Source organism: Rhinopithecus bieti, unplaced genomic scaffold, assembly GCF_001698545.2.
Source record: "Rhinopithecus bieti isolate Rb0 unplaced genomic scaffold, ASM169854v2 scaffold_20579, whole genome shotgun sequence".
Lineage (NCBI taxonomy): Eukaryota > Metazoa > Chordata > Mammalia > Primates > Cercopithecidae > Rhinopithecus > Rhinopithecus bieti.
This window is the reverse complement of record NW_016810413.1, coordinates 861,841-884,853: the sequence shown is the minus strand read 5'-3', so window position 1 is coordinate 884,853 and position 23,013 is coordinate 861,841. Positions and strand designations below refer to the sequence as shown.

General features: G+C 41.7%; 2 protein-coding genes and 1 long non-coding RNA gene across 4 annotated transcripts in view; 1 reads left to right on the top strand and 2 right to left on the bottom strand.

Moving 5' to 3' along the window:
* Window positions 1-7,770, bottom strand: part of LOC108542071 (cell cycle control protein 50C) — a 27,366-nt gene extending 19,596 nt beyond the window's left edge. Inside the window, exons 1-3 of the mRNA XM_017891889.1 lie at window positions 7,677-7,770; window positions 5,913-6,129; window positions 1,433-1,543 (exon numbers count right to left, since the gene is read on the bottom strand). Of these exons, the coding sequence (XP_017747378.1) occupies window positions 1,433-1,543; window positions 5,913-6,104 (303 nt within the window). The 5' untranslated portion in view covers window positions 6,105-6,129; window positions 7,677-7,770. The remainder of the gene's footprint in view (window positions 1-1,432; window positions 1,544-5,912; window positions 6,130-7,676) is intronic.
* Window positions 7,771-13,209: 5,439 nt separating this feature from the next.
* Window positions 13,210-23,013, bottom strand: part of CMSS1 (cms1 ribosomal small subunit homolog) — a 384,490-nt gene continuing 374,686 nt past the window's right edge. For both annotated transcript variants that reach the window (XM_017891890.1, XM_017891891.1), the window contains 4 exons: window positions 19,881-19,941; window positions 19,396-19,483; window positions 15,402-15,490; window positions 13,210-13,508 (listed from right to left, as the gene is read on the bottom strand). In XM_017891890.1, coding sequence (XP_017747379.1) covers window positions 13,425-13,508; window positions 15,402-15,490; window positions 19,396-19,483; window positions 19,881-19,941 — 322 coding nt within the window. In that variant the 3' untranslated portion in view covers window positions 13,210-13,424. The remainder of the gene's footprint in view (window positions 13,509-15,401; window positions 15,491-19,395; window positions 19,484-19,880; window positions 19,942-23,013) is intronic.
* LOC108542074 (uncharacterized) overlaps window positions 15,611-23,013 on the top strand; it is a 68,045-nt gene continuing 60,642 nt past the window's right edge. The window contains exons 1-2 of the long non-coding RNA XR_001889157.1: window positions 15,611-15,884; window positions 20,512-20,593. This is a non-coding gene — a long non-coding RNA (uncharacterized LOC108542074). The remainder of the gene's footprint in view (window positions 15,885-20,511; window positions 20,594-23,013) is intronic.

Genomic DNA, 23,013 nt, shown 5'->3' with positions numbered 1-23,013 from the left:
GGGCCTATCATGGGGAGGGGGGAGGGGGGAGGGATTGCATTGGGAGTTATACATGATATAAATGATGAATTGATGGGTGCTGACGAGTTGATGGGTGCAGCACAGCAACATGGCACAAGTATACATATGTAACAAACCTGCACGTTATGCGCATGTACCCTAGAACTTAAAGTATAATAATAATAAAAAAAAAAGTTTCAGCAAGGCTGACAGGAAATCCCCAAAGACACCCATCAGAAGAGTCCCCAGTCCCAGGAAAGAACCCACCTCGATGTCCCTGCTGTGCTCAGCCACTGGCTGAGGTGGCCGTGGAAGCATGACCTTGGTGCAAACACACTGCTTTCAGAGCACAGCAGCTGGTGATATCCCTCAATTACACTCCCTGCAGGAGATCTGAGAGGAGCCTTTTCATGGCCTTCACAGTCTTACTTGTTAGTCAAGACTTAATCAAATGAAAAATTTGATTTCCTTCAACTCCTCAAATGTACTTTAAGGTCCTGTTCTGTTTCTGGACACGGCACCTTTCCCCCTGCAGCATCCTCCACGCGGACCCGGTCCCCCATCCTTCCCCTTCATAAGTAACTCTACATGGGCTGAATCTAGGTACAGGGCGGCCTTCTCTTGAGCTGCTCACTGAGCATTCTACCTCAAGGCCCTGCTCCCACCTGAAATTCAGCTGGTTCCAAACCAGACTCATCACCTCCTGAAAAACATTCCTCACTTCTCTCCTCCCCTCCCTCCTTCCTTCTCTCTTCTCCTCCCCTCCCCTTTCTAAGGATCAGCGCTCTCCCAACCTCCTCCTGCTCCTTCCCCGTTTCCCCTCAGAGGCTTTGCCCAGTAAATCTCTCGGATGTCTAACCCTGTCTTGGCATCTGCTTCTCAGAGGACTTGACTAACATGAGACTTAAATCAGCCCGTGAGTGGGGACTTCTCTCAATATTTATTTGGCATTTCTCACAGTGCCTGACAGCCAGACTGTCCCCTTGGGAAATAGGTAATTGCACATGTGGAATGACTTGGGGAGACCCCTGACACCAACCTACTGTGTGACCTTAGCTAAGTTACTTCACCTCTTAGCACATTAATTTTCTCACTATAAAATTAGTGGTTAAATTCCATGTAAATTCACACACAGTTCCTGTGCTGATATTTAGAGTAAAACCTGTTTGGTAGATAAGATTTATGTTACAAAGTTGGATAGGTAAAGAATTGTGCAACTTAGAAACAAAGAAACAAAGGAGGAGAATAATACTCAAAAAGGAGGGAGGGGATATGAACTCAACACTCTTTCGGATTCCCCACCACCGTCCTGCTTTATTTTTTATATTTTCAGTTTTGGAAAGCATTTCATGGAAATTGTGAACTTACTGCTAAGTGTTACATAGGAATAGATCAGTGTAAAGTCAACTGAAGTTTCTTGAATTTCACCTACCATCATTTTTCCTGAAAGGTTAAAGGGAATAGAGCAGGTGCATTCTTTGTCAAAATTAGAGGCATTTTCCCGCAGTTTTGCACAATTTGCACATATTCTTGTGTAATTAATCTGTCAGGCAAGGAAAAAAACGATTAATTAAAAAGTTACATGGGTACATATCTTAAAATTCAAATCTGGAGTCCAACCAAGTCTCCGCCTGTCTGGGTCAGGCGCATAGAGTCTGGGACACGAATGTGGCAGCCCATGTGTAGGGCCAGTGTTTCTGGGGATGTTCAGGAGGTGTGGGCCTTCCCACAGTCTTTTATCTGGGGACTGGCAGCATTTTGCCACTGGCCCAGAGTTCAGTGTTTCTGTTGCATATTTATATAACCCGTTGTGATGAAGCTTTACCCCCGATCATAAAGAGGTGTCAGTTACTAGGAAGGTATTAGTCAATGACTCATGAGAACTAGGCTTACATCCTGAGTCTAATCAACTTTATGGGGAAGTCACTTCACTGTTTTTCCATTCTATTGTATGGAAAATATTTATACTAGTGAATTATTCTACATGGCATCCAGAGGAAGTTATTAAAAATGACCAAACAGAAAAAGAAGTGTTTCCAAAATGTAAGATTATTGACATATGTTGAATTATTCTGGTCCTAAAATGCTGTTGCATTCTGTTTTTTAAAAGTACAATTCTGTGAAAAATAGTTTAATGGACTCCTTAAAAAAAGAAAAAAAAAAAAAAAAGGGTAGTATGTCCCAAATGGGTGGCTCCTGTGAGCTCTGGCTGAGGCACTGAGTTCTGTGAAGATGCAGCTAGAAAAGTAAAGAGGAGAGGCTCAGGAGAGTGGGCACAGGGCTGTACTTCTGCCTTATCTGCAAGAATGTTCATCTCAGGGGCCCTGGGGCTGTCCTGGGTGCTGCAGTGGGCTGCTTCTGCCTTGCCCTCACTGTCTTGAGGAGTGATTAGACGATTATGGGAGTGTGAGGAGCAGGGAAGCAAGGGAGTGGCTTTCTCCTTGGTAAGGTGCTAGTAGAAGTTAAGATTCCTTTGAAGGGAAGACTAATAAGGAAGACAGAAGGAATTTTGCATCCTTGTAAAGCTACTAAGGGTTTTGAAGCCCAAAGGTGAAGTGTGAACACTAAATTGAAGATTAGTGAAAATGCTACACTTACTTAGATGCTTATATGTAGCTAAATCATTCTTTAAATACACAGCAAGACTTGAACTATTATTTTGAAAATGTTTATGCCATTTCTGTTCGTGGACTACATTTCAATTTATAAAAAGCATTAAAGAACAGGGCCGTATCCCAATGGAGAGACAGCATACTGAATGGTGTCTGAGGAAACTGGGGTTCTAGTTCAGCCAATCTCTGACCTTGAGTTAAGTGCTTAACCTCTAGGGCCCACATTTTGCCCATCAACATCATTTCATGCAGCAATTAATTGATCTGTGAGGTTATTGTAGTAGTATACATGCTACTTCATGAATTCCTCTTGTGAGTTCTATCAATGTAGTACTCAAGAAAATATTTCATGATCAAATAATTTTTGAGTAGTTGATATCCATGGTGCTTTTTTGCCTAAAAAAATCCCTTATCTATTGTCTATGCAATGACAGTATCCTCAGTTTGCTGCTTGAGTGGACTTGTACATGAATAGCTATGAGATGGAGCAACGATCACAGTCTGCTTCTCATAGAATTTTGGAGAGGCAGAAATTATTCTTGTTTAAAGTGAACTGCAGAGAGAGCACATCCTTGTACCCCAGGGCTGAGTGAGAAGAAAGGCTCAGAAGTCTTTTCTATGATGTCTGTGCCTGATCACATTGGCCTGGAGTGTGTACTCTATATTATCACCCAATAAAATGAAACACTGGTTTTTGAGTATAAAAGTGAAGTGTCAGAAGCAATCCTATCTGAAGCAACTAAAGAAACAAAGTTAGTTGGAAAATGCCTGTAGATTTCATGAGATAAAAGCATTCTGTTTGCGGAGTGGCCATGGCCAATAGTTGGTATGGAATGAGGTCACCTTCTCATGCATGGGTACCTCTTAGTGAAGGCTGCACTCCACAATGGGTGGGTGGGGGGCAGGGTTGCAAGGGAGGAAGAAAGAATGACGTGGGAAGGAAGAACCAGAATGAAAGGGATTGGTGAGGAAGAAAGTAGAAAAGTAAATTGCATGAACTCTGTGGAAATGGACATCAACGTTGTAAGCCCATTCCTTTGCTATCCCCTTCAGCAAGGTAAGGTTCATCTCCTCCTGCCATTTTGCCTCTGCCACATGGTGGAGGCTGGTGGGAGTTTACATATAACACTGGAGGTCTTGCTGTCATTTAATTCCCAGGGAGATAAGCTCTGGGAGCTGGAAGTGGGGAGGAAAAAATGTTAAGTAGAGAGGCAACAGAGCAGTGTGCTTTGGGAGGAGGAGTAGAGCCTGAAAAGACATTTTCCTCTTTGGGTTCTACACTATCTGCCCTAGTCCATTCTTTCAATAAGTGTGTGCCTATCACATACTGGGCAATGTGCAAGGAAGCGGGTGGTGATGCAGTAAACAGCCAGCCATAGCTAAGCTCTCTGTTCTTACTACATACTATTTCACCTATTCTGTTCTCAGCTCATTGAGGGCACGAATCCACTCTTCCTCATCTTACTCTTCTGCATAGTCAACAGAACCCTTAGGCACCTTCAGACACTTATAAATTTTATTTTATTTTGAGATGGAGTCTCGCTGTGTCACCCAGGCTGGAGTGTGGAGGTGCAATCTTTGTTCACTGCAACCTCTGCCTCCCAGGTTCAAGTGATTCTCCTGCCTCAGCCTCCTGAGTAGCTGGAATTACAGGCATGCACCACCACGCCTGGCTAATTTTGTATTTTAGTAGAGACAGGGTTTCACCATGTTGGCCAGACTGGTCTTGAACTCCTGACCTCAGGTGATCCACCCGCCTTAGCCTTCCAAAGTGCTGGGATTACAGGCATGAGCCACCGCACTGAGCCGACACTCAAAAATTGTAAACTAATGTTGGTAGACTTGGCCTTCATCTTAATTTTGCCAGTAGCCATGCGGGGAGAGGGAATAGATCAGCTTTCCATGGTTACCTCTTTCAGAGTGGAGCTCATGCGGTCTGGGATGTCCAGAAATCTGCCTGGAGTTGATATGGATGAAACATATACTTAATTCATTAGATTGAATATGGGCATGGCCAATCAAGCCTTAGACTAGCTCTTGTCTTCCCTCTCTAGACCAGCTTCAGGGATTCTCATCCTCAAACAGCTTGTTAAGTTGGCAAAAGGCTTGTTCCTGGGAGGTCTGCCCTCAGCATCAGCTTTTCTCACTCTGAGTAGAACTTAGTTTTGCTAAATATCCTTAAGATGCCAGAAAGACTTGGGCTTTTGTCTTTCCTGGATCTCAGAGGGAGTTCATCTGCAAAGGGAAAGACACAATGCTTGAAAGTGGGGCAATATTGAAGATCTGTATCTTGGACACTTTGCTCTTTTTTTTTTTTTTTTTTTTTGAGACAGAGTCTCGCTCTGTCGCCCAGGCTGGAGTGCAGTGGCCGGATCTCAGCTCACTGCAAGCTCCGCCTCCCAGGTCCACGCCATTCTCCTGCCTCAGCCTCCCGAGTAGCTGGGACTACAGGCGCCCGCCATCTCGCCCGGCTAATTTTTTGTATTTTTTATGTGGAGACGGGGTTTCACTGTGTTAGCCAGGATGGTCTCGACCTCCTGACCTTGTGATCCGCCCGCCTCGGCCTCCCAAAGTGCTGGGATTACAGGCTTGAGCCACCGCGCCCGGCCGACACTTTGCTCTTTTTATCAATATGACTCATGGGTCTCTGGCAGTCATGTGGCCTTGACTCTCCTTCTGCCTCTATTAGTCACTTGGTCTCTTCCCTGCCAGCATAAGAAAAAAGCTTCAGCCAGGCGCAGTGGCTCACGCCTATAATCCCAGCACTTCAGGAGGCCGAGGTAGGTGGATCATGAGGTCAGGAGTTCAAGACCAGCCTGGCCAACATGGTGAAACCCCATCTCTAATAAAAATACAAAAAAATTAGCCAGGTGTGGTGGCAGGTGCCTGTAATCCCAGCTACTAGGGAGGCTGAGGCAGTAGAATTGCTTGAACACGGGAGGTGGAGGTTACAGTGAGCCAAGGCTGTGCCACTGCACGGCAGCCTGGGTAACAGAGCAAGACTCCATCTCAAAAAAAAAAAAAAAAAAAAAAAAAAGCTTCTAACTTTGTCAGTCCCTTGCACACAAATATGTCTGAACTCACTGGCATGAGAGTAACTGCCCTCAAGAGGGAGCAGGGATGAACAAAGCCACTCTACACAGACTCTGTCACCATCTGTGACTGCCAGCAGAAAGAGGGATGATCCCATCTCATACAGACGCTCTTGAGGGGCTGTGTTCTCAAACTGACCATACTCACGTATGGTGCCAAAGCTGAAAATTCTCAGAAACTGCATTCAAAACGTAAGATGGGACAAACCTCTATTTCCTGAGTGCTCCTTGCAGACAATATAAGGATGATGCCCATACAAAGGGAGAATATTCCTGTTGTGAAAAAGACAAAGAGGACTCTCCTGGCCGTGAAATATAGCCGGTGGGCGGGTAACTCCTGCTGCTTCAGGGCAGAGTTGTCTGGCAATCTGGACGGGCGATGCTGTGGTCTCTCCTCCATTTTGGTCCTGCAGGTGACTCAGATACTTTTGGGACATTTAGAACATTTTTACTCATAGTAATACCACATAATGGTAATGTGAAATGAATTATGTGAACCCTTCCTTTGAAGTTGCAAAGTCTTTCTGCTTCCTGGATTATTCCTTAACCAGATCTGGTATTTAACGGGAGCTCAGCTCTCTCCAACCAGCCATTACTGAGTATAACTGACTTAGGCTCAAAAAGGTTCTTGTGCTAAATGTCATGCCTAGGATGGATAGTCCCTGGCAAGGTCTGCAGAACCAACATCTGGTGACACTAGGAAGCAATCACGATGGGCTATTTCTGGGATTTGGTGAGTAATTCAAGGCAAGCCCTTCCTGAGAGGGGGAAATGGATTTATCTTTAGGAACTTGCCTAGATCCTTGGAGATTAATACAAAAAAATAAAAGTTAGGTCTGTCAGCTTTTCTCCAAATGTGGCTGTGGCTTAACATGAATATAAACTAAATTGGAAAAATGCTCTCAGATCATAGCTAACTTTGCTATTTGTGATAGGAAGAGAGCAGCAAACAGGGAATTGTAGAACACAGATGTCTCATCTCAGCAGCTTCCAGTTTTTTTTCATCCATAAAAAAGACTAGTAGAAAATGTAGATTAAAAACATCTCCTCCTAACCTCTCTTAAGTGCATGCTTTGGAGTAGCCTGAATGAGGCCAGAGAAAGGAAGAGGAAGATAATCAGTGAGATGTTCAACATTGAAGTACAATATTAGGTCTGGTTCTGGGTTTTTTCCCTTGTTAGAAATCCACTAACATTATTTTCCTTAGGCCATTAGTAATTAATAATTACTTTTTTTAAAACGTATTTAAGATTTAGAATTAGAATTTTTAAAATTAGGGAGCATGTGAATTTCTAATCTAATCTTCCCTTTTATTAAGTTACATTAGACAGAGAAGACATCCTGGACTATTTTTGTATCAAAGAAAGTAATGACTTTGACAAATGTACCTGGTTTGAAAGAATACAAAATTGATGCAAATGCTTACATTAGGAAGTTTCCAATTCAGAGTTAAAACTTTCCTCTTACAAACTGTGTAAAGAGCAAAATACCAATGGGAAATTTTCAGCATGACATTTGAATCTAATTTGGAGGTGGCAACTAGTACGGTTGCTGGTATCAGACAGCCTTGTGTGAGAAGATGGCAGTGAACACTTCTAGTTAACATTTACCATTTGTTTTACTAAATAAACATGGTCAAGAGCTTGGGTTTAAAAGGCAGTAAAAAGCTATGAGATTAGATTATAAGAACAGGGTTGACCTACACAACATTGGGGTATGTTTGTGATTCAAATACTTATTCCAACATTGGATTGGATGGGATTATATTACATAATGCCTAGCAAGAGGGTAATTACAGCAAAAAACCAATGAGAATAGTGTTTCTTAGACAGTTTATAAAACAACAAAACCAGCTAACCCAAATCCCAGACTAAAAGGAGCTTCACAGGTGGTGTATTACTCAGGGTTCACCAGAGAAACAGAACCAGTAGATTATATGACCATATATGTACATTATAAGGAATTGACTCACGTGATTATGGAGGCTGACAAGCCCAAAATCTGCAGAGCTGATGTCCCAATGCAAGTCTGAAGGCCAACAGGCTGCCATAGAACCAGGAAGAGCCAATGTTACAGTTAGAAGGCAGTCAGGTAGAATTCTCTTGGGGGGTTGGGGAGAGTCAGTCTTTTGTTCTATTCAGGCCTTCAACTGACAGGACGAGGCCCTCTCACATTATGAAGGGCAATCCTCTTTGCTCAGGTCTACCGATTTAAATGTTAATCTCATGCAAATATACCATCACAGAACACCCAGAATAATGTTTAACCAACTATCTGGGTATCCTATGGCCTAGCCAAGTTGCCACATTAAAATTAGCCATCACAGGTAGTAAGTACAAATATTTCTGGGACAATATTCTTGAGAGACAGCTAGATATACATTCTCCAGGTACTTTTACATTCATCTATTTCCCTCTTCTAAATAAATCTACTTTCAATGTACAAATATACCTTATATGCGTTGCCCTTCGATATTTCCAGAACAGGGTTTTTTTTCTCAGCAGTACTGACATCTTGGGCCAGATGTTTCTTTGTTGTGAAGGCTGTCCTGTAAGATTGTAAAATGTTTAGTTGCATCCCCGGCCTCTATTGCCCATGTTTGAGAATCACTGTTCTATCTAGATTGATACCAATACAGCGATTTGTTAACAGCGGATATACTGTGGTATCACTAGAAATGTCAAAGTCTAGGTGCAGTGGTTCATGCCTGTAATCCCAGCACTTTGGGAGGCTGAGGTGGGAGGATCACTTGAGCCCAGGAGTTTGAGGCTGCAGTGACTTATGATGGTACCACTGCACTTCAGCCTGGGAGACAGAGCAAGATCCCATCTCTCTTTTTTTTTTAGGAAAAAAAAAGGGAAACAAAGAAAAATTTTGAAGTGATTTCTAACTTGTTTTCATTTAAATAGCCTTCTCAGGCATTAGCAGACATTTGCATATTTGGGGCAAATATAAGACATTTGCCTTATATTTCATTGTCTTTCCTATTAACTGCTGGGATGAAAATATATATGCTAAATATAAAAATATATATTAAATATACACATACATTATATGGATACACACATGTAATATTCACGATAGTCTCATGTTTCGGTGAATTCATAGCAGCTTGGCAGATTGGTCTGAATTCTGACAGCACAGACTGCAGTGTCTTAATTTGCAGAGCTCTCCTCTGATAACAATCATACCTGATGGCTTTTTTTCCCATATTTATCTAAGACATGTCACTTAACAGGAAGTTAAATGCCTCTATTGAGAAGGTATGTGGTCCATTTTCTTTCTTACCATCGCCCAAGAATATCTCCCTTCTTAGGGCTAAAGGGATGAAAATGATAGGGTTAAGTTTAGCGATAGCTTAAATGTTCATTCTGTAGTAGTTGTTTTTCTTATAACTTATTGGGCTCTAGTGGGAATCCTGGAGAATGGAACCTACTCCTCTTTCCTCTGAGTCCCTCTGTGGCTTTCGGACCACAGAGGTGCAAAGTGCATGAGCAACAAGTTGTTGGTATGCAGGCCTGTGTGATTTCCTGGACTTTGACTTGCTAGCCTGTTAGGCTCATTTACAATTTCAAAAAATTTGAATTTTATATATTAGTACTGGCATCTGTTTGCTTTCCTATCTCTTCTTTGCTGTATACGCTTCAGTCTCCAGATAAGTTGGGTGTCTTGAAGTGGATATGGGAGACTTGGGTCTGACTTCTGGTTCTGCTACTAAACTAGTATATGTCCCTTCTCAGATTTAGTTTCATTGTCTATACAATGTGACTTATAACACTTTTTCCTTTGGGACTATTTCAGTGATTAAACATGACAGCTTATATATAAATGAAAGTTGTAAACACAGTGCTTGGCACAGAGTGGGTAACCAATCAACATTATTTAAGTGAGTAAGAAAAGTAAGTGAATTTGAGCAACAAATAAAAAACAATACTATTACCTTATAACTCATAGAATAAAATAAGTATCAACGAGTCCATACTGATGTAAATAAATAATTGAACAAACAAGTAAATGGGGGAAAAGAGATAATTATTTCTTAAAGAGGAATTCTGTAATAAATGTAACACATGTTGAAGGAATGAGAAAAATAGAAAAACCATTACAGTAATGGCTGTTGCAGGCAAGAAATACCAATGTTCACTAGAATTAGCAGGCAAAAGTTTGAGGAAAAACAGATACTTGTATAGCCTCAAAGTATTGCCCCTAAAATAAATATTAATTATAAAGGGAAGATAATAACTTTATAGTAGAAAAAACTGGCAGATAGCACCTTAGCCAGGTGATCAAGGTTGACATCACTGGTAATAAGACATGTTAACATTATGTACCCCTGATATAATAAATCCAGAAGGACATACTCGCTTCTGTAGTAGTCTGGTCAAAAAATGCATAACTTCAATCAAATCATGAGAACATTACAGACAAATCCAAATTGAAGGACATTCTACAAAATACACGATGGATACTCTTCAAAAAAGTGTGAAGGTCATGAAAGACAGGGAAATACTGAGGAACTGTCACTGGTCTCAAGAAACCAAAGAGACACAACAACTAAGTAAGTGCAATGTGGGATCCTAAAATGAATCCTGGAATAGAACAAGGACATCAGTGGAAAAACTGGAGAAATCCAAATGAACTCTGTAGTTTAGTTAATTATATGGTACCAGTGATGACTTCTTAGTTTTGATAACTCTATTATGGTTATACAAGAAGTTAACACTGGGAAAGCTCAGGGAAGAAGATATGGGAATTCTCCATTTTTTAAACTTTTCTATTAAGCCTGAAGTTTCAAAATAGAAAACAAAACAAAAAAAAAGTTAATGAGTAAGATAACTGTGATTATATTGTTGTCTTTTTATATGTTTACAAAGTGCCAAATTCACTTGATGCTCTTTCTACCACTATCCTGCTGATGTGGTTTGGCTGTGTGTCCCCACCCAAATTTCATGTGGAACTGTAATTCCCAGTGTTGGGGGAGGGACCAGGTGGGAGGTGATTGGATCATAGGGGTGGATTTCCCCCTTGCTGTTCTCATGATAGTGAGTTCTCACGAGATCTGGTTGTTTAAAAGTGTGTAGCACTTCCCCCTTCACTCTCTCGCTGTCTTGTTGCCACGTGAAGATGTGCTTGCTTCCCTTTCATCTTCTGCCATGATTTTAAGTTTCCTGAGGCCTCCCCAGCTATCCTCCTTTACAGCCTGTGGAACTGGAAGTCAATTAAACCTCTTTTCATTATAAACTACCCAGTCTCAGGTAGTTCATCATAGCTGTGTAAAAATGGAAGAATACAGAAAATTGGTACCAGAGCAGGGGGACATTGCTATAAAGATACCTAAAAATGTGGAAGCAACTTTGAAACTGGGTAATGGGCAGAAGTTGCAACAGTTTGGAGGGATCAGAAAAAGACAAGAATATGAGGGAATGTTTGGAAACTCCTAGAGACTTGAACAGTTTTAACCAAAATGCTGATAGTGATATGGACAATGAAGTCCTGGCTGAGGTGGTCTCAGATGGAGATGAGGAACTTATCAGGAACTGGAGCAAAGGTCACTCTTGCTGTGCTTTAGGAAAGAGACTGGTGGCATTGTGCCCCTGCTTTAGGGATCTGTGTAACTTTGAACTTGGGAGAGATGACTTAGGGTATCTGGCAGAAGAAATTTCTAAGCAGCAAAGTGTTCAAGAGGTGGCCTGGCTGATTCTAAAAAGCCTATGCTCATTTGCATAAGGAAAGAGAACTTATATTTAAAAGCAAAGCAGAGCATAAAAGTTTGAAAATTTGCAGCCTGGCCATGTGGTAGAAAAGAAAAACCCATTTTCCGAGGAGAAATTCAAGCTAGCTACAGAAGTTTGCCCAAGAGGAGCTGAATATTAATAGCCGAAACAATGGAGAAAATGCCTCCAGGGCACTTCAGAGACCTTCGTGGCAGCATCCCCCTGCCACACAGGCTCAGAGGCCTAGGAGGGAAAAATGGTTTCGTGGGCTAGGCCCTGGGCCCAGCTGCTCTGTGTAGCCTTAGGACATGGCACCCTACTTCCCAGCTGCCCGGTTCCAGCTGTGGCTAAAAGGGGCCAAGGTACAGCTTGAACCATTGCTTCAGAGGGTGCAAGCCCCAAGCCTTGGCAGCTTCCACGTGCTACTGGGCTTATGGGTGTGCAGAAGGCAAGAGTTGAGGTTTGGGATCTTCTGCCTCAATTTCACAGGATGTATGGAAATGCCTTGATGTCCAGGCAAAAGTCTGCTACAGGGGCGAAGCCCTCATGGAGAGCCTCTATAGGGTAGTGCAGAGGGGAAATGTGGGGTTGGAGCCCCTACACAGAGTCCCCAATGGGGCACTGCCTAGTGGAGCTGTGAGAAGAGGGCCACCATCCTCCAGACCCCAGAATGATAGATCCACTGACAGCTTACACTGTGTACCTGGATATGCTGTATGCACTCAACACTAGCCTGTGAAAGCAACCATGGAAACTGTACCCTGCAGAGCCACAGAGGCAGAGCTGCCTAAGGTCTTGGGAGCCCATTCCTTGCATCAGCATGGCCTGGATGTGAGACATGGAGTCAAAGATTATTTTGGAGCTTTAAGATTCAATGAGTGCCCTGCTGGGTTTTGGACTTGCATGGGGCCTTTAGCTCCTTTGTTTGGACCAGTTTCTCCCACTTGGAATGGGAGCATTTACCCAATGCCTGTACCTCCATTGTATCTTGGAAGTAACTAACTTTACAGGCTCATAGGTGGAAGGAACTTGCCTTGTCTCAGATCAGACTTTGGAGTTGGACTTTTGAGTTAATGCTGGAATGAGTTAAGACTTTGGGGGACTGTTGGGAAGGCATGATTGTGTTTTGAAATGTGAGAAGGAAATGAAATTTGGAAGAGGCCAGGGTGGAATGATACAGTTTGGCTTTGTGTCTCCACCCAAATCTTATGTTGAATTATAATTCCCATTGTTGGGGGAGGGACCTGGTGGAAGGTGATTGGATCATAGGGGCAGACTTCCCCCTTGCTCTTAAGCTGTTCTCATGATACGGAGTGAGTTCTCACAAGACCTAGTCGTTTAAAAGTGTGTAGCATTTCCCCCTTCACTCTCTTGCTCTCCTGTCACCATGTGAAGATGTGCTTGTTTCCCCTTCACCCTCTGCTGTGATTGTAAGTTTCTTGAGGCCGCTCAGGCATGCCTCCTATACAGCCTGTGAAACTGTGAGTCAAACCTCTTTTCTTTATAATCTACCCAGTCTCAGGTAGTTATTTATAGCAATGTGAGAATGGACTAATATACCTGCCACCCTTTTTGCTGGGACCATGCCTCAGAGTTTACAAATCTGCTCCCCATGTACTATCTCCTGGAACCCTCAACAATGCTGTAAGACATTCCCACTTTGAGCTGATGAGATGGGGCTCAGAGAGGTAAGGGGCTTGCCTAAGGTCACCCAGCTGCTCTTTCCTTTCTCCTGAACAGTTACATCAGAAACCAGTTGGTGACAGAAAAACTCGGTCTGCTCAACAAGGATCACACACAAGCTGGTGATACTTTATTATATAAGAGAGTTGTCAAAAGGACAGATTTATTCCTGTTTCGGAATCCCCACATTCCAGTGATCCATCTGCTGACACAGTTAACATAAACTATTTGCTGATATTTACTGAGTGCTTGCAATGTATCAGAATCATTAAATAAGATGCAACTTCCACTGTGAAGACTGGAATCTTCATTAGGACACAGACTTAGAAAAGGCCCAGTTTCAAAGATTCTGACTTGCACAGACTGAGCACTCCCATTTCCAGAAGTTCGAATACCTCCTTTCTTATCTAAATGAGAGAAAAGGAAAAAAAAAAAAAAAAAGATTAAGATCAAGCCAAAATGGTCTTGGTGAATAAATTCAACCATCAGGACTCCTTGGTATTTACCCAGCTGTTATGGCCAGAATCAGAGAGGGCAAAAGTCCTAACACACATTTGATTCAGAGTTGAAATTTTAAAAATTATTATTATTATTATTATTATTTTGAGACAGAGTCCCATTCTGTTGCCCATGCTGGAGTGCAGTGGCGTGATCTTGGCTAACTGCTATCTCTGCCTCCCGGGTTCAAGTGATTCTCATGCCTCAGCCTTCTGAGTTGCTGGGATTAGAAGCATGTGCCACGATACCTAGCTAATTTTTGTATTTTTAGTAGAGACAGGGTTTTGCCATATTGGTCAGTCTGGTCTTGAGCTCTTGGCCTCAAGTGATCTGCCTGCCTTGGCCTCCCAAAGTGCTGGGATTACTGGTGTGAGTCACTGCGCCTGGCCTATTATTATTATTGTTTTGTAGAGACAGGGTCTTGCTTTGTTCCCCAGGCTGGTCTCGAACTCCTGGCTTCAAGTAATCCTCCCACCTCAGCCTCCCAAAGGGCTAGGATTACAGGTGTGTGCCGCCATGCCTGGCAGAATTAAAATATTTATATAAATGAAGGAAGAGGTACTATATAAAACATTAGGTTCATTAAAGTGCAGCCATTCAAAATAAAATGCTATATAAAGGTGTTTCAGGGACTCCGCAGTGTGCTTTCTGTAAGCAAGATTATATATGATAGTTCAGTATAGGATTTTATTGCCTTAGGATAACTGCTAAGAATGACAGCAACAGAATAAAAATAACTATGGGAGACAAAATATTTTTGGATATTTCTTATTATTAGAATTAGAAACTTAGTAGGTTAGTCAGATTTAATATTATAACTGAAATAATCAACTGTGGCCTCATGCCTGATATCATATTTGTTACACCAGTTTTAAGAAACCAGTCAATTCAGGGGACAAAAATGCACAACTGCGTATGTGTGTGTGCGTGTGTGTGTGTGTGTAACTGAGCAAACTGTTTTTTAACCTGAACTGATGTCTGAAATAACTCACCGATGAATTATAATCAGGTTTGGTCAATCTGGAGATATAGTTTTATGTGATTGATTAATTCATTCAGCATGTTTGGAAGAGTATTTCCAAGACTCTTTGATAGTTACTGCCATGGTTTGTTCTTGGTTGGTGACTGGTAACCATTTTTTTTTTTCTAACAGCTACTGTGAAGCATCTGGCTAGATTGAACAATTAGCCCCATGCTAGCATGGTAGGTGGCAAGGTCAATTTTTCACATTATGATGATAATGAATTGCTTTTAAAAATATATAATGAGCTAATACTGTGCCCATAAAGGCATTCAATCATTCAATTCTAATCCACTGAGACATCAAAAAATTTCCCCACCCCATGAAATAAAAATATCTTTCTAAATTAAGTAAGTGGGTTATTGGGGATGTGGAGATGCTGGCAAAGAGGCAAGTTTGTACCCCTGCTTCCCCAAGCCGAGCCAAAAGTGCACATATAAGAATGAAAGACAAAGACGAGTGTGTCTACAAAGAAAGGCACAGGAAAAGTGCAGGTTCTTCAGATCTTCTTGTTTCTCAAAATGGTCCCTAGTGAGGAGAGGCCATTGGTCATTTAAGGAGCAACAGAGCCGATTCCCATGAAACACATGGAAAGGATACAGTTATGTGTAAGGGGAGGAGGTGGCCTCTATAATTATAGTTAGCTCAGATTAGAGAAGATAGAAATCATTTCAAAATCTAAAATGTGCTGGCTCCTCATGTCAAATACTTTATTACTGTGTTTGAACTCAAGTTCAAATAGAGAAAAAATGATTAAAAGCAACTGCTGGTTACGTGGTACCTCGGGAATGTCCATCATTCTCCTCAACTTCTGATCTCTCCAGTTCCAGTCAAAAACCAGAAATTTTAAGGGGTTCAAATTAAAGCCACCTGAAAGAGAGGGACAGAGTTGCTGCAGTAAAGACCTCATGACATAAGCTTATTAAAATGATTTTTTATTCTCCGGGTTACTTTTTGTCTCATATGTTGTCCTCTCCCCCAGTAACTCATCTCTGCACAGGAAGTGCTGCCCTTCCCTGATGGAAACAAATGCAGCACTCTGAGACTTGCTCTTCTTATCAACTCATCACTCCTTCTGAGGAAAGCAGACAAGCTCTCTTGCTAAGCTCCTCAAATGCTCACATGCTGGCCAAGCCTCCATTTCATGAAGACCCAGAGGCTGTAGTCTCATTCCTGACAGGCATTTGCTAAGCTAAATCCTGCAGTTTTGGGTAGTTGCCTTTCAGAGGAGTTGAGTCAATGGAGTCTGCATGGTTCTGAAGAGGTGAGTGGGGAGAAAGATGAGGACAGGGCTGGGTGGTTCATTTTAGGCAGAAAAGGAAGTTGAGATGAATAGGCTCTATTCAGCTATCCTTTGACGAGGTTGGTAAATCACTTAATTACTCCATTCTCTGTTTTCCTGTCTGTCTACAAGACAATTATGGACTGTGAGGGCTGAAGGGGACCTCAGGGATTATCTAGTCCTCAGATGTCTCACAGTTGGGCATACAGTCAGTTCTTGCCTCTGCTCCAAGCTGTTCCACGTCTCTTGTGTTAACAGTACCTGCAGCCTTCCTCTCCTGCGGCACTTCCCCTCAGCTTTTCCTCATGGTATTTAAATATTTTCCTCTTTGCCCTAATACTTGTTCATGCTGTTTATAATTCAAATGCCTGTTATTAAAAACATTCTGCAAAATTAAAATAAAAATGGTGAACTGGAAAAGACAATGAGTTGATCATCAGTCTTCCCTTAATATAAGTGCTGGCAGGAAAGCAATAGGTACAGCCTCTCTGGAATGAAACTGAGCATAATATAACAGCTTCAAAATGCTTTTATTTGATCTCGAATTCCTGACCTCAAGTGATCTGCCCATCTCAGCATCCCAAAGTGCCGGGATTGTAGGCATGAGCCACGGTGCCTGGCCAAAATGCTTTTATTTGATAAAATAAATTTCCTTCTATGACATATCCCAGTGAAGCATCAGAAACATAAACATAGCTACTTGCAAAAATGATCACTGCCATATTATTTATAATAGCAAAAATTTAGAAACAACCCAAAGTCTACCATAATAGAATTGCAAAAAAATAAATTTACAATAGAATATTGTAAATAGCGTAGCTATACAAATGAAAAATTAAACGTGCTTCATGACAAGGAAAGTAAGTCCTCATGAGATATAGCAAGTGAAAAAGGTAGGTTATAAAGTTATGAAATGCAGTATAATCAATCGCTGCTGTATAAAAATAAACATACAAATGTATAGAAAAAAGACTGAAAGGAAATATATTCATTATTAACAAGAGATTGCCTCTAAAGTGACTTGTTTTCTTCTCTGTACATTTTTGCATTTTCCAAAGGCTCCTACAGTCAGAAAATCCCCTTCATTACTAAATTAAAACAACACAATTGTCTGTAATTGTACACATACCAATGTCATGGGATATTGTTCAATGACTGAAAACTCTCCTTATATATCAAACATATAAACATTAAGTCATAAACAGCTACATATGTGCTATTGGTGTCACTCTGTTAGATTTCCCATTTTTAGGGTGCTGGGACTATTCTCTTTAAACACTTTGTATGTAGCCAAAGACCTGTGGTTAATGAATATTAAACCATTCATCCAATTAGAATCAGAAGTAAAAATTATTTTCATTAATATTGTAAAAAAAAAAATCGCCCTTTAAATGATTTTCCATCTGAAATAAGCCTGCATATTGAGGTCTCACAACTCTGTAGAGATCTGATTTCAATAGTCTGGATAGCTTTGCTTTTCTCTTCCTCTCTTTCTTTTAAATACAGAGAAGAGTAATCCTGTTGCATGGGGTGGGGGTTGGGGAAGTCTGGTGACACACAAAAAAATCTGGATGCCAGGAGGGACTGGTGGTGAATCTTTAGCTAAAAGCTGTTAGGGAGACAGGAACCAACCTGAGAGTCCATCCTTAGCTTCTCCTGATACCCAGCCAATCACTCCCAAATCTGTGTCTCATAGAACGCCTTGGTGCCTCTCATCTGTTCCTTAACTTTCAAATGCCATAGGATGTCCACAAGACAAAAATCCAAACTCCTCGGCTTACTGTTCAAGGGCTTTCCTCAAATTTCTTTCCAATTGCATCAACTGCCACTATAGCCCACAAAGTCTCCAAGCAAGAAAGTTGGTCTCTTTAATAAATAACTAATATTTGCTAAGTGTTTAGGGTGTGACACTTAGTGCGCTGAGCCGTTTATTGGCATTTTGTTTTTATAACAAACCTTAAAGTAGCTGCTATTACAATCCCGGTCGTTCGCACAAACAGGCTGAGAAGGGTGAAGTAACTTGCCAAGGTCACAGAGCTGGTAAGTTGCTAGACCTAAGATTTGAATCTGGAGGTCTGAGTCCATCACAGGGGCTCTTAACTGCAACACTGTTTTGCCTCCTCCTAATTCCTTGTGATATACCATGTGTATGTGCCTGCTTTCTGAGAATCTCACTGGACTGTTCTCCCATTCGTGAATGCTTCCCCTGACCCTCCCGGCCTATTTCAATCCTCCCCACACTTCAAAGATCAGTTAAAGACCCTGCCCTGCAGATTCAGGCCAGCATAACTATCTCTTTCTCATTTCAACTCCTGTACCACATAGAAGTGCTCATTTGGCTCTTGGCATTTACTGCCTCATGCTATCGATCTCAGTGTATGTACATTTAGTTCTTCAGCTGGATCAGGAGCTCCCTGAGGAGAAAAGGCTCTAGAACCAGGAAAGCTGGGAGTCATAGACCTTGGGGAGGGCGACATAACCCTCTGAGCTTTAGTTCTCTCTCATAAGAAATAAAATGGCTGGCCTGTAAGGATGCTGTCGAGTGCTAAATGAGATAGCATATGTAAGGGTGTCAAGCGTAGCACTGCGTACAAGTAGGAACTCAAAAGTGTTGTTTCCCTTCCTTGTCAGGGGCAGCCAAATTTGTTACTTGTTGGTATTTGTACAAAACTCTGCATATAGTGGGTTCAACTAACCCTGGATGGTTTTCATCTGGAGAGAAACAATAGTAGTTTTGGCTTTTGGTTGCTCCCTGGCAAATGACCATCTCTAAAATGAGTTACTACACTGATGTGCACATTACTTTTAGGTATATAAAATAATCTGAGAATAGCTCCAGACAGTTATTTAAAAAAAACCTCTATGATATAATACCTAAGTAATTTGAAAGTAAGTATTGAAAAGAAATCATCGAATCTGCCTGGTAGGTAGAAGAGGTAATAAGATAATTGGCAGGTTAGCAGGTTCTTAGGCTACTGGCTTTGAGAAAGTCGGCAAACTATCAAAACCCACCAGTGGATATTGTCTAGAGTACTTTCTATAAAGCACTCAAAGAGAAACACATTTGGGAAGAACAATTATGGAATGCTTGCATTACATTCACGGAAACTACGTTTTGTTTTAGTATGTTTTATATACCAGCCCTCAAAATGGGAGTCTCCCCGAGACTCCGTGGAGTGAACGGGAATGCTCAACTCAAGCAGTGGCCGCGCACTGGTGGAATGAAGGCCATGTGACCCACTAACCTGCTTATAGCAGCTGGAATTGGACTCTGTTTAGGTGGGCACATGTACTTCAGTTTGCCACAGTCCTTATCATTCCCTAATGTGCTATACTTGCTGGTTGGCTTCAGAGATTAAAGGCTGAGTTTCTACTTCCTGAATTAACACAGAGGTCTGGTTTCTGTATATCCTGAATTTAGTTTCTGAGACTCACATGTGGGTAAGGCAAACTCCCAGCCCTGGGCAAGAGTACCACTGCCCTCTTGTCATACCTTGTTTAACAAGTTCTTTAATTCTCCCTGGAGTTCCTACACCCAGGTGCACCACACGCTTCTCCAGCAACTTTACCTGCTCCTGGACCTGTTCCAAGATGAAAGAGAAGAAAAGGAAGTCATTAAGAAAGTGCAATTTTACACCAATTTCTTAACTTTATCTCAAAGTTAAGAAAGTGAAATGCAAATGGAGCTATGCTTGTGTAGGGTCAACTTCCAGGGCAGAAATGAGCATATCCCTAGAAAACTGGTAAATCTTCAAGGAATCAAAGGGTCAAGCCTCAGGGATGGAGCATGCAGAAGCAACCGCTGTAGGGGGGAGGTAGGTATGCAGAGGCATAGAATTTAAAAAACCAGAAAAGTTGTTAAATGTTACATAAGGAAGGAACTCAATAAAATACTTGCTAAGGAGATTAGCAGAAGAGGTTGAAAAGAAAAAGCTGAGGTCTGGGAGAGGCCTTTAGGGATCACAGGCCCTTGCTTACCTTTATGTGCTTTGCAAATAATTTTATAACTTTGCTGTCTCCTCTAAATGCGGTCATCGACCTAATGAAAAGAAGTAGGTGAATGCTTAAGAAAACCAACTCATTCTAGGCCACGATGACTACTTAAGTATTATGTCTTGCTTTATTCAAAGGATGTGTGCATATGTGTGTATATATGCACATACATACACACAAATTCGGAGATTTGCAGGTTAGCCAATCTTTGCAATGAGAGTGGGGTAGCCTTTTATTCAGGTACATATCTGTGTTGGCTTCACACTGCCATACACAAGGTCAACCTTACTTAGGTTTCCTTGATTACTGAAACACATGATCTGCCTTTCACTTGTAATACAGAATTCCAGTATTTCAGGTCCCTGGCAGAAAATTCATCTTCCAACTATGCAGTGCAGTTCTCATACAAAATTTGGTTGCAAGAGATATCTTAGAGCGGTGATGTCAGCCCATTCTCTGTGGAGCCAAGGGCATCTACAAAGGTCTGCCTGTGGTGGCCATGAGGGAAGCCGGGGGATGACACGGAAAGGGGAAAGAAGGAGGGCTTCTATCCTTCTGTCAGAGCTGTCCTTTCTTATCTACTTTGTAGACTAAGCTTCTCTATAAAATTTTATAGGTGGAAATGGAGCTTCAGCCAGAAGAAAGAAAAGGAGGAAGGAAAGAAGGGAAAGAGGAAGCAAAGAAGCAAGGAAAAAAAAGTAAGAAAAAACCACTGACACAAAGGACTGGTGGAATTAAAGCTATGAGGGCGGGGGTTATTGTAAATGAGGTGATCTGGGAGGTGGGTGTGAGGACTGAGGGGCACTCGAGAGTGATGCCCCCTGTACGGGGGTCAACTAGTGCTCAGCTCTGCCAGTTGTGATGATGTGAGATTATGGGCCTAAGATCCTCTGATTTTTAGAGAAGCCAGAAATTTAGATTTTTATATGTGCAATCTGATTTTAAATATGGGCAAGTCATTCAAAAATTTTTTAGGTGCCAAATACTTGTGGGGTAAACTTAGCCTTTGAGTTGTCGCTTTACAGTCTCTGGCTTACACCAGCAGGACAGGCAGTCCACTTAGTTTCTAGGTAGTCAAGAAGCTAGATCTATCCACATCAATCCAGACCACCAGCTCTGAGGGTGACGACGCTGGTGGCACCTGACATGCCTGCCTTTCTACCTCTACTGTGGCATCAGGTCGTCAGCTGGTACCAACAGCTGTTCTATAAACAGCCACATAACTATCTATCCAGGATTCTTGTTGTACAGATGATACTGAGAATGCTGCTATCACTATGTCACAGAGGGAAAAACTGTATTTCTCAGGGAACTTTTTTTTTTTCTTCTTAAACCCACAGAATGTCATCAGTCTGACAACTGATAGTATTTCCCAACAGATCCTGGCTGTTGGAAAGTGCAGGCCCCCAGTTGGGTCCACCTTTGCAACTGAACAGGGCTTTATGGACGTGATTTTGAGCACCATTTCTAGCTGGCTTCACCTAATTTTCTGTTCTTTACTTTTTCCTTGCTTCTATTTTCACCACCTGTTTTTCATTTGTTGAACGTATTTCTATATATCACCTATATTGGAGGATAGACCTAACATGGGTTTATTAGTTTCCTTCACATATCGTTATTATATTTTGAGAAATACTGACCAGTAAAAACATACGAGTTTGCAAAATAGTGAATCATGCTCTACAAGTTCTGTTGCCTCAAGTTTTTACTACACATAAGCTTTCTCCATGGCAAGGTTAACCAGGAAGACAATTTAAAGTAAGTCACGGCTCTCAACAGAACAGATGTTCTCACAAAAGTTAGAATTATTAAATATTAGTCTTTATGAATAGAGCTTGTTGTGCCTACTAAGAAATCACCTTCTGCAAATCACCTAACCTTGAAATGGATCATAGTATTACTGGGGACACAAAAAAAATACTGCAAATTGGTAAATGAAGTGTGACAACACAGTACTTTTATGTCCTCAGTAAGGAATTTATGTACAACAAAAGCTCAAATCAATTTGATAGCTTTATTTTAAGAGTCCACCTTCAGGCCAAACTCTTTGCCCTTAGCATCTGAATCTGAAAAGAGGTAGTTTTTTTTTTTTTTTTTTTTTTTTTTTTTTGAGACGGAGTCTCGCTCTGTCACCCAGGCTGGAGTGCAGTGGCCAGATCTCAGCTCACTGCAAGCTCCGCCTCCCGGGTTCACGCCATTCTCCTGCCTCAGCCTCCCGAGTAGCTGGGACTACAGGCGCTAGTTTTTTGTATTTTTAGTAGAGATGGGGTTTCACCGTGTTAGCCAGGATGGTCTCGATCTCCTGACCTCGTGATCCGCCCGTCTCGGCCTCCCAAAGTGCTGGGATTACAGGCTTGAGCCACCGTGCCCGGCCAAAAGAGGTAGTTTTTAAAGCACTGAAAAGTCAATGTGAATTCCCATGATTTTAGGACTGGTAAGTACAGCTGCCCGGAAGCAGTTGGAATCTTCAAGATCAATTATGTTTAGAGCAGAAAAAATGGAAAGAAACACAAGTGTTTCACTGGGAGATTATATGCTACAATTTAATGTATGTGCACAATGTGATACAATTTAATGTGTGTCTCCACTTCAGTGGAGAAAGGAGGGTTTGAAGGACTATTAAAGTTTAACAACTACTTTTCTAAATTCATGATTACATTAGTTCATTTAGAAAAAACAGATGTAAATAACTATTGAGTGTCTAGATTTGCACCTTAGTCTATTTGACCACGTTCCTCTTTCTTCATGACTTGGATTTTCCTTTGTTTTGTCTCTTGTCAAATCCTGGCCCAGAGCCAGGCTCTCAGAGAGAGCTGGTCCTAGCAAATCCCATCTGACTCTCACAGCTCTTCTCTGAAAGCTGAATGTTACCACTGACCAGTGGAAGCCTTTTTGTTTATTTTACAAAAACTACAGTAAATGAAAAGGTACGTGAAAGTACTTAGTAAAGCACTGACTAATTATCTTTAAAACATAATCTTTTTTTTTTTTTTTGAGACAGAGGCTCGCTCTGTCGCCCAGGCTGGAGTGAGTGGTGCAATCTCGGCTCACTGCAAGCTCTGCCTCCCGGGTTCACGCCATTCTCCTGCCTCAGCCTCCCGAGTAGCTGGGACTACAG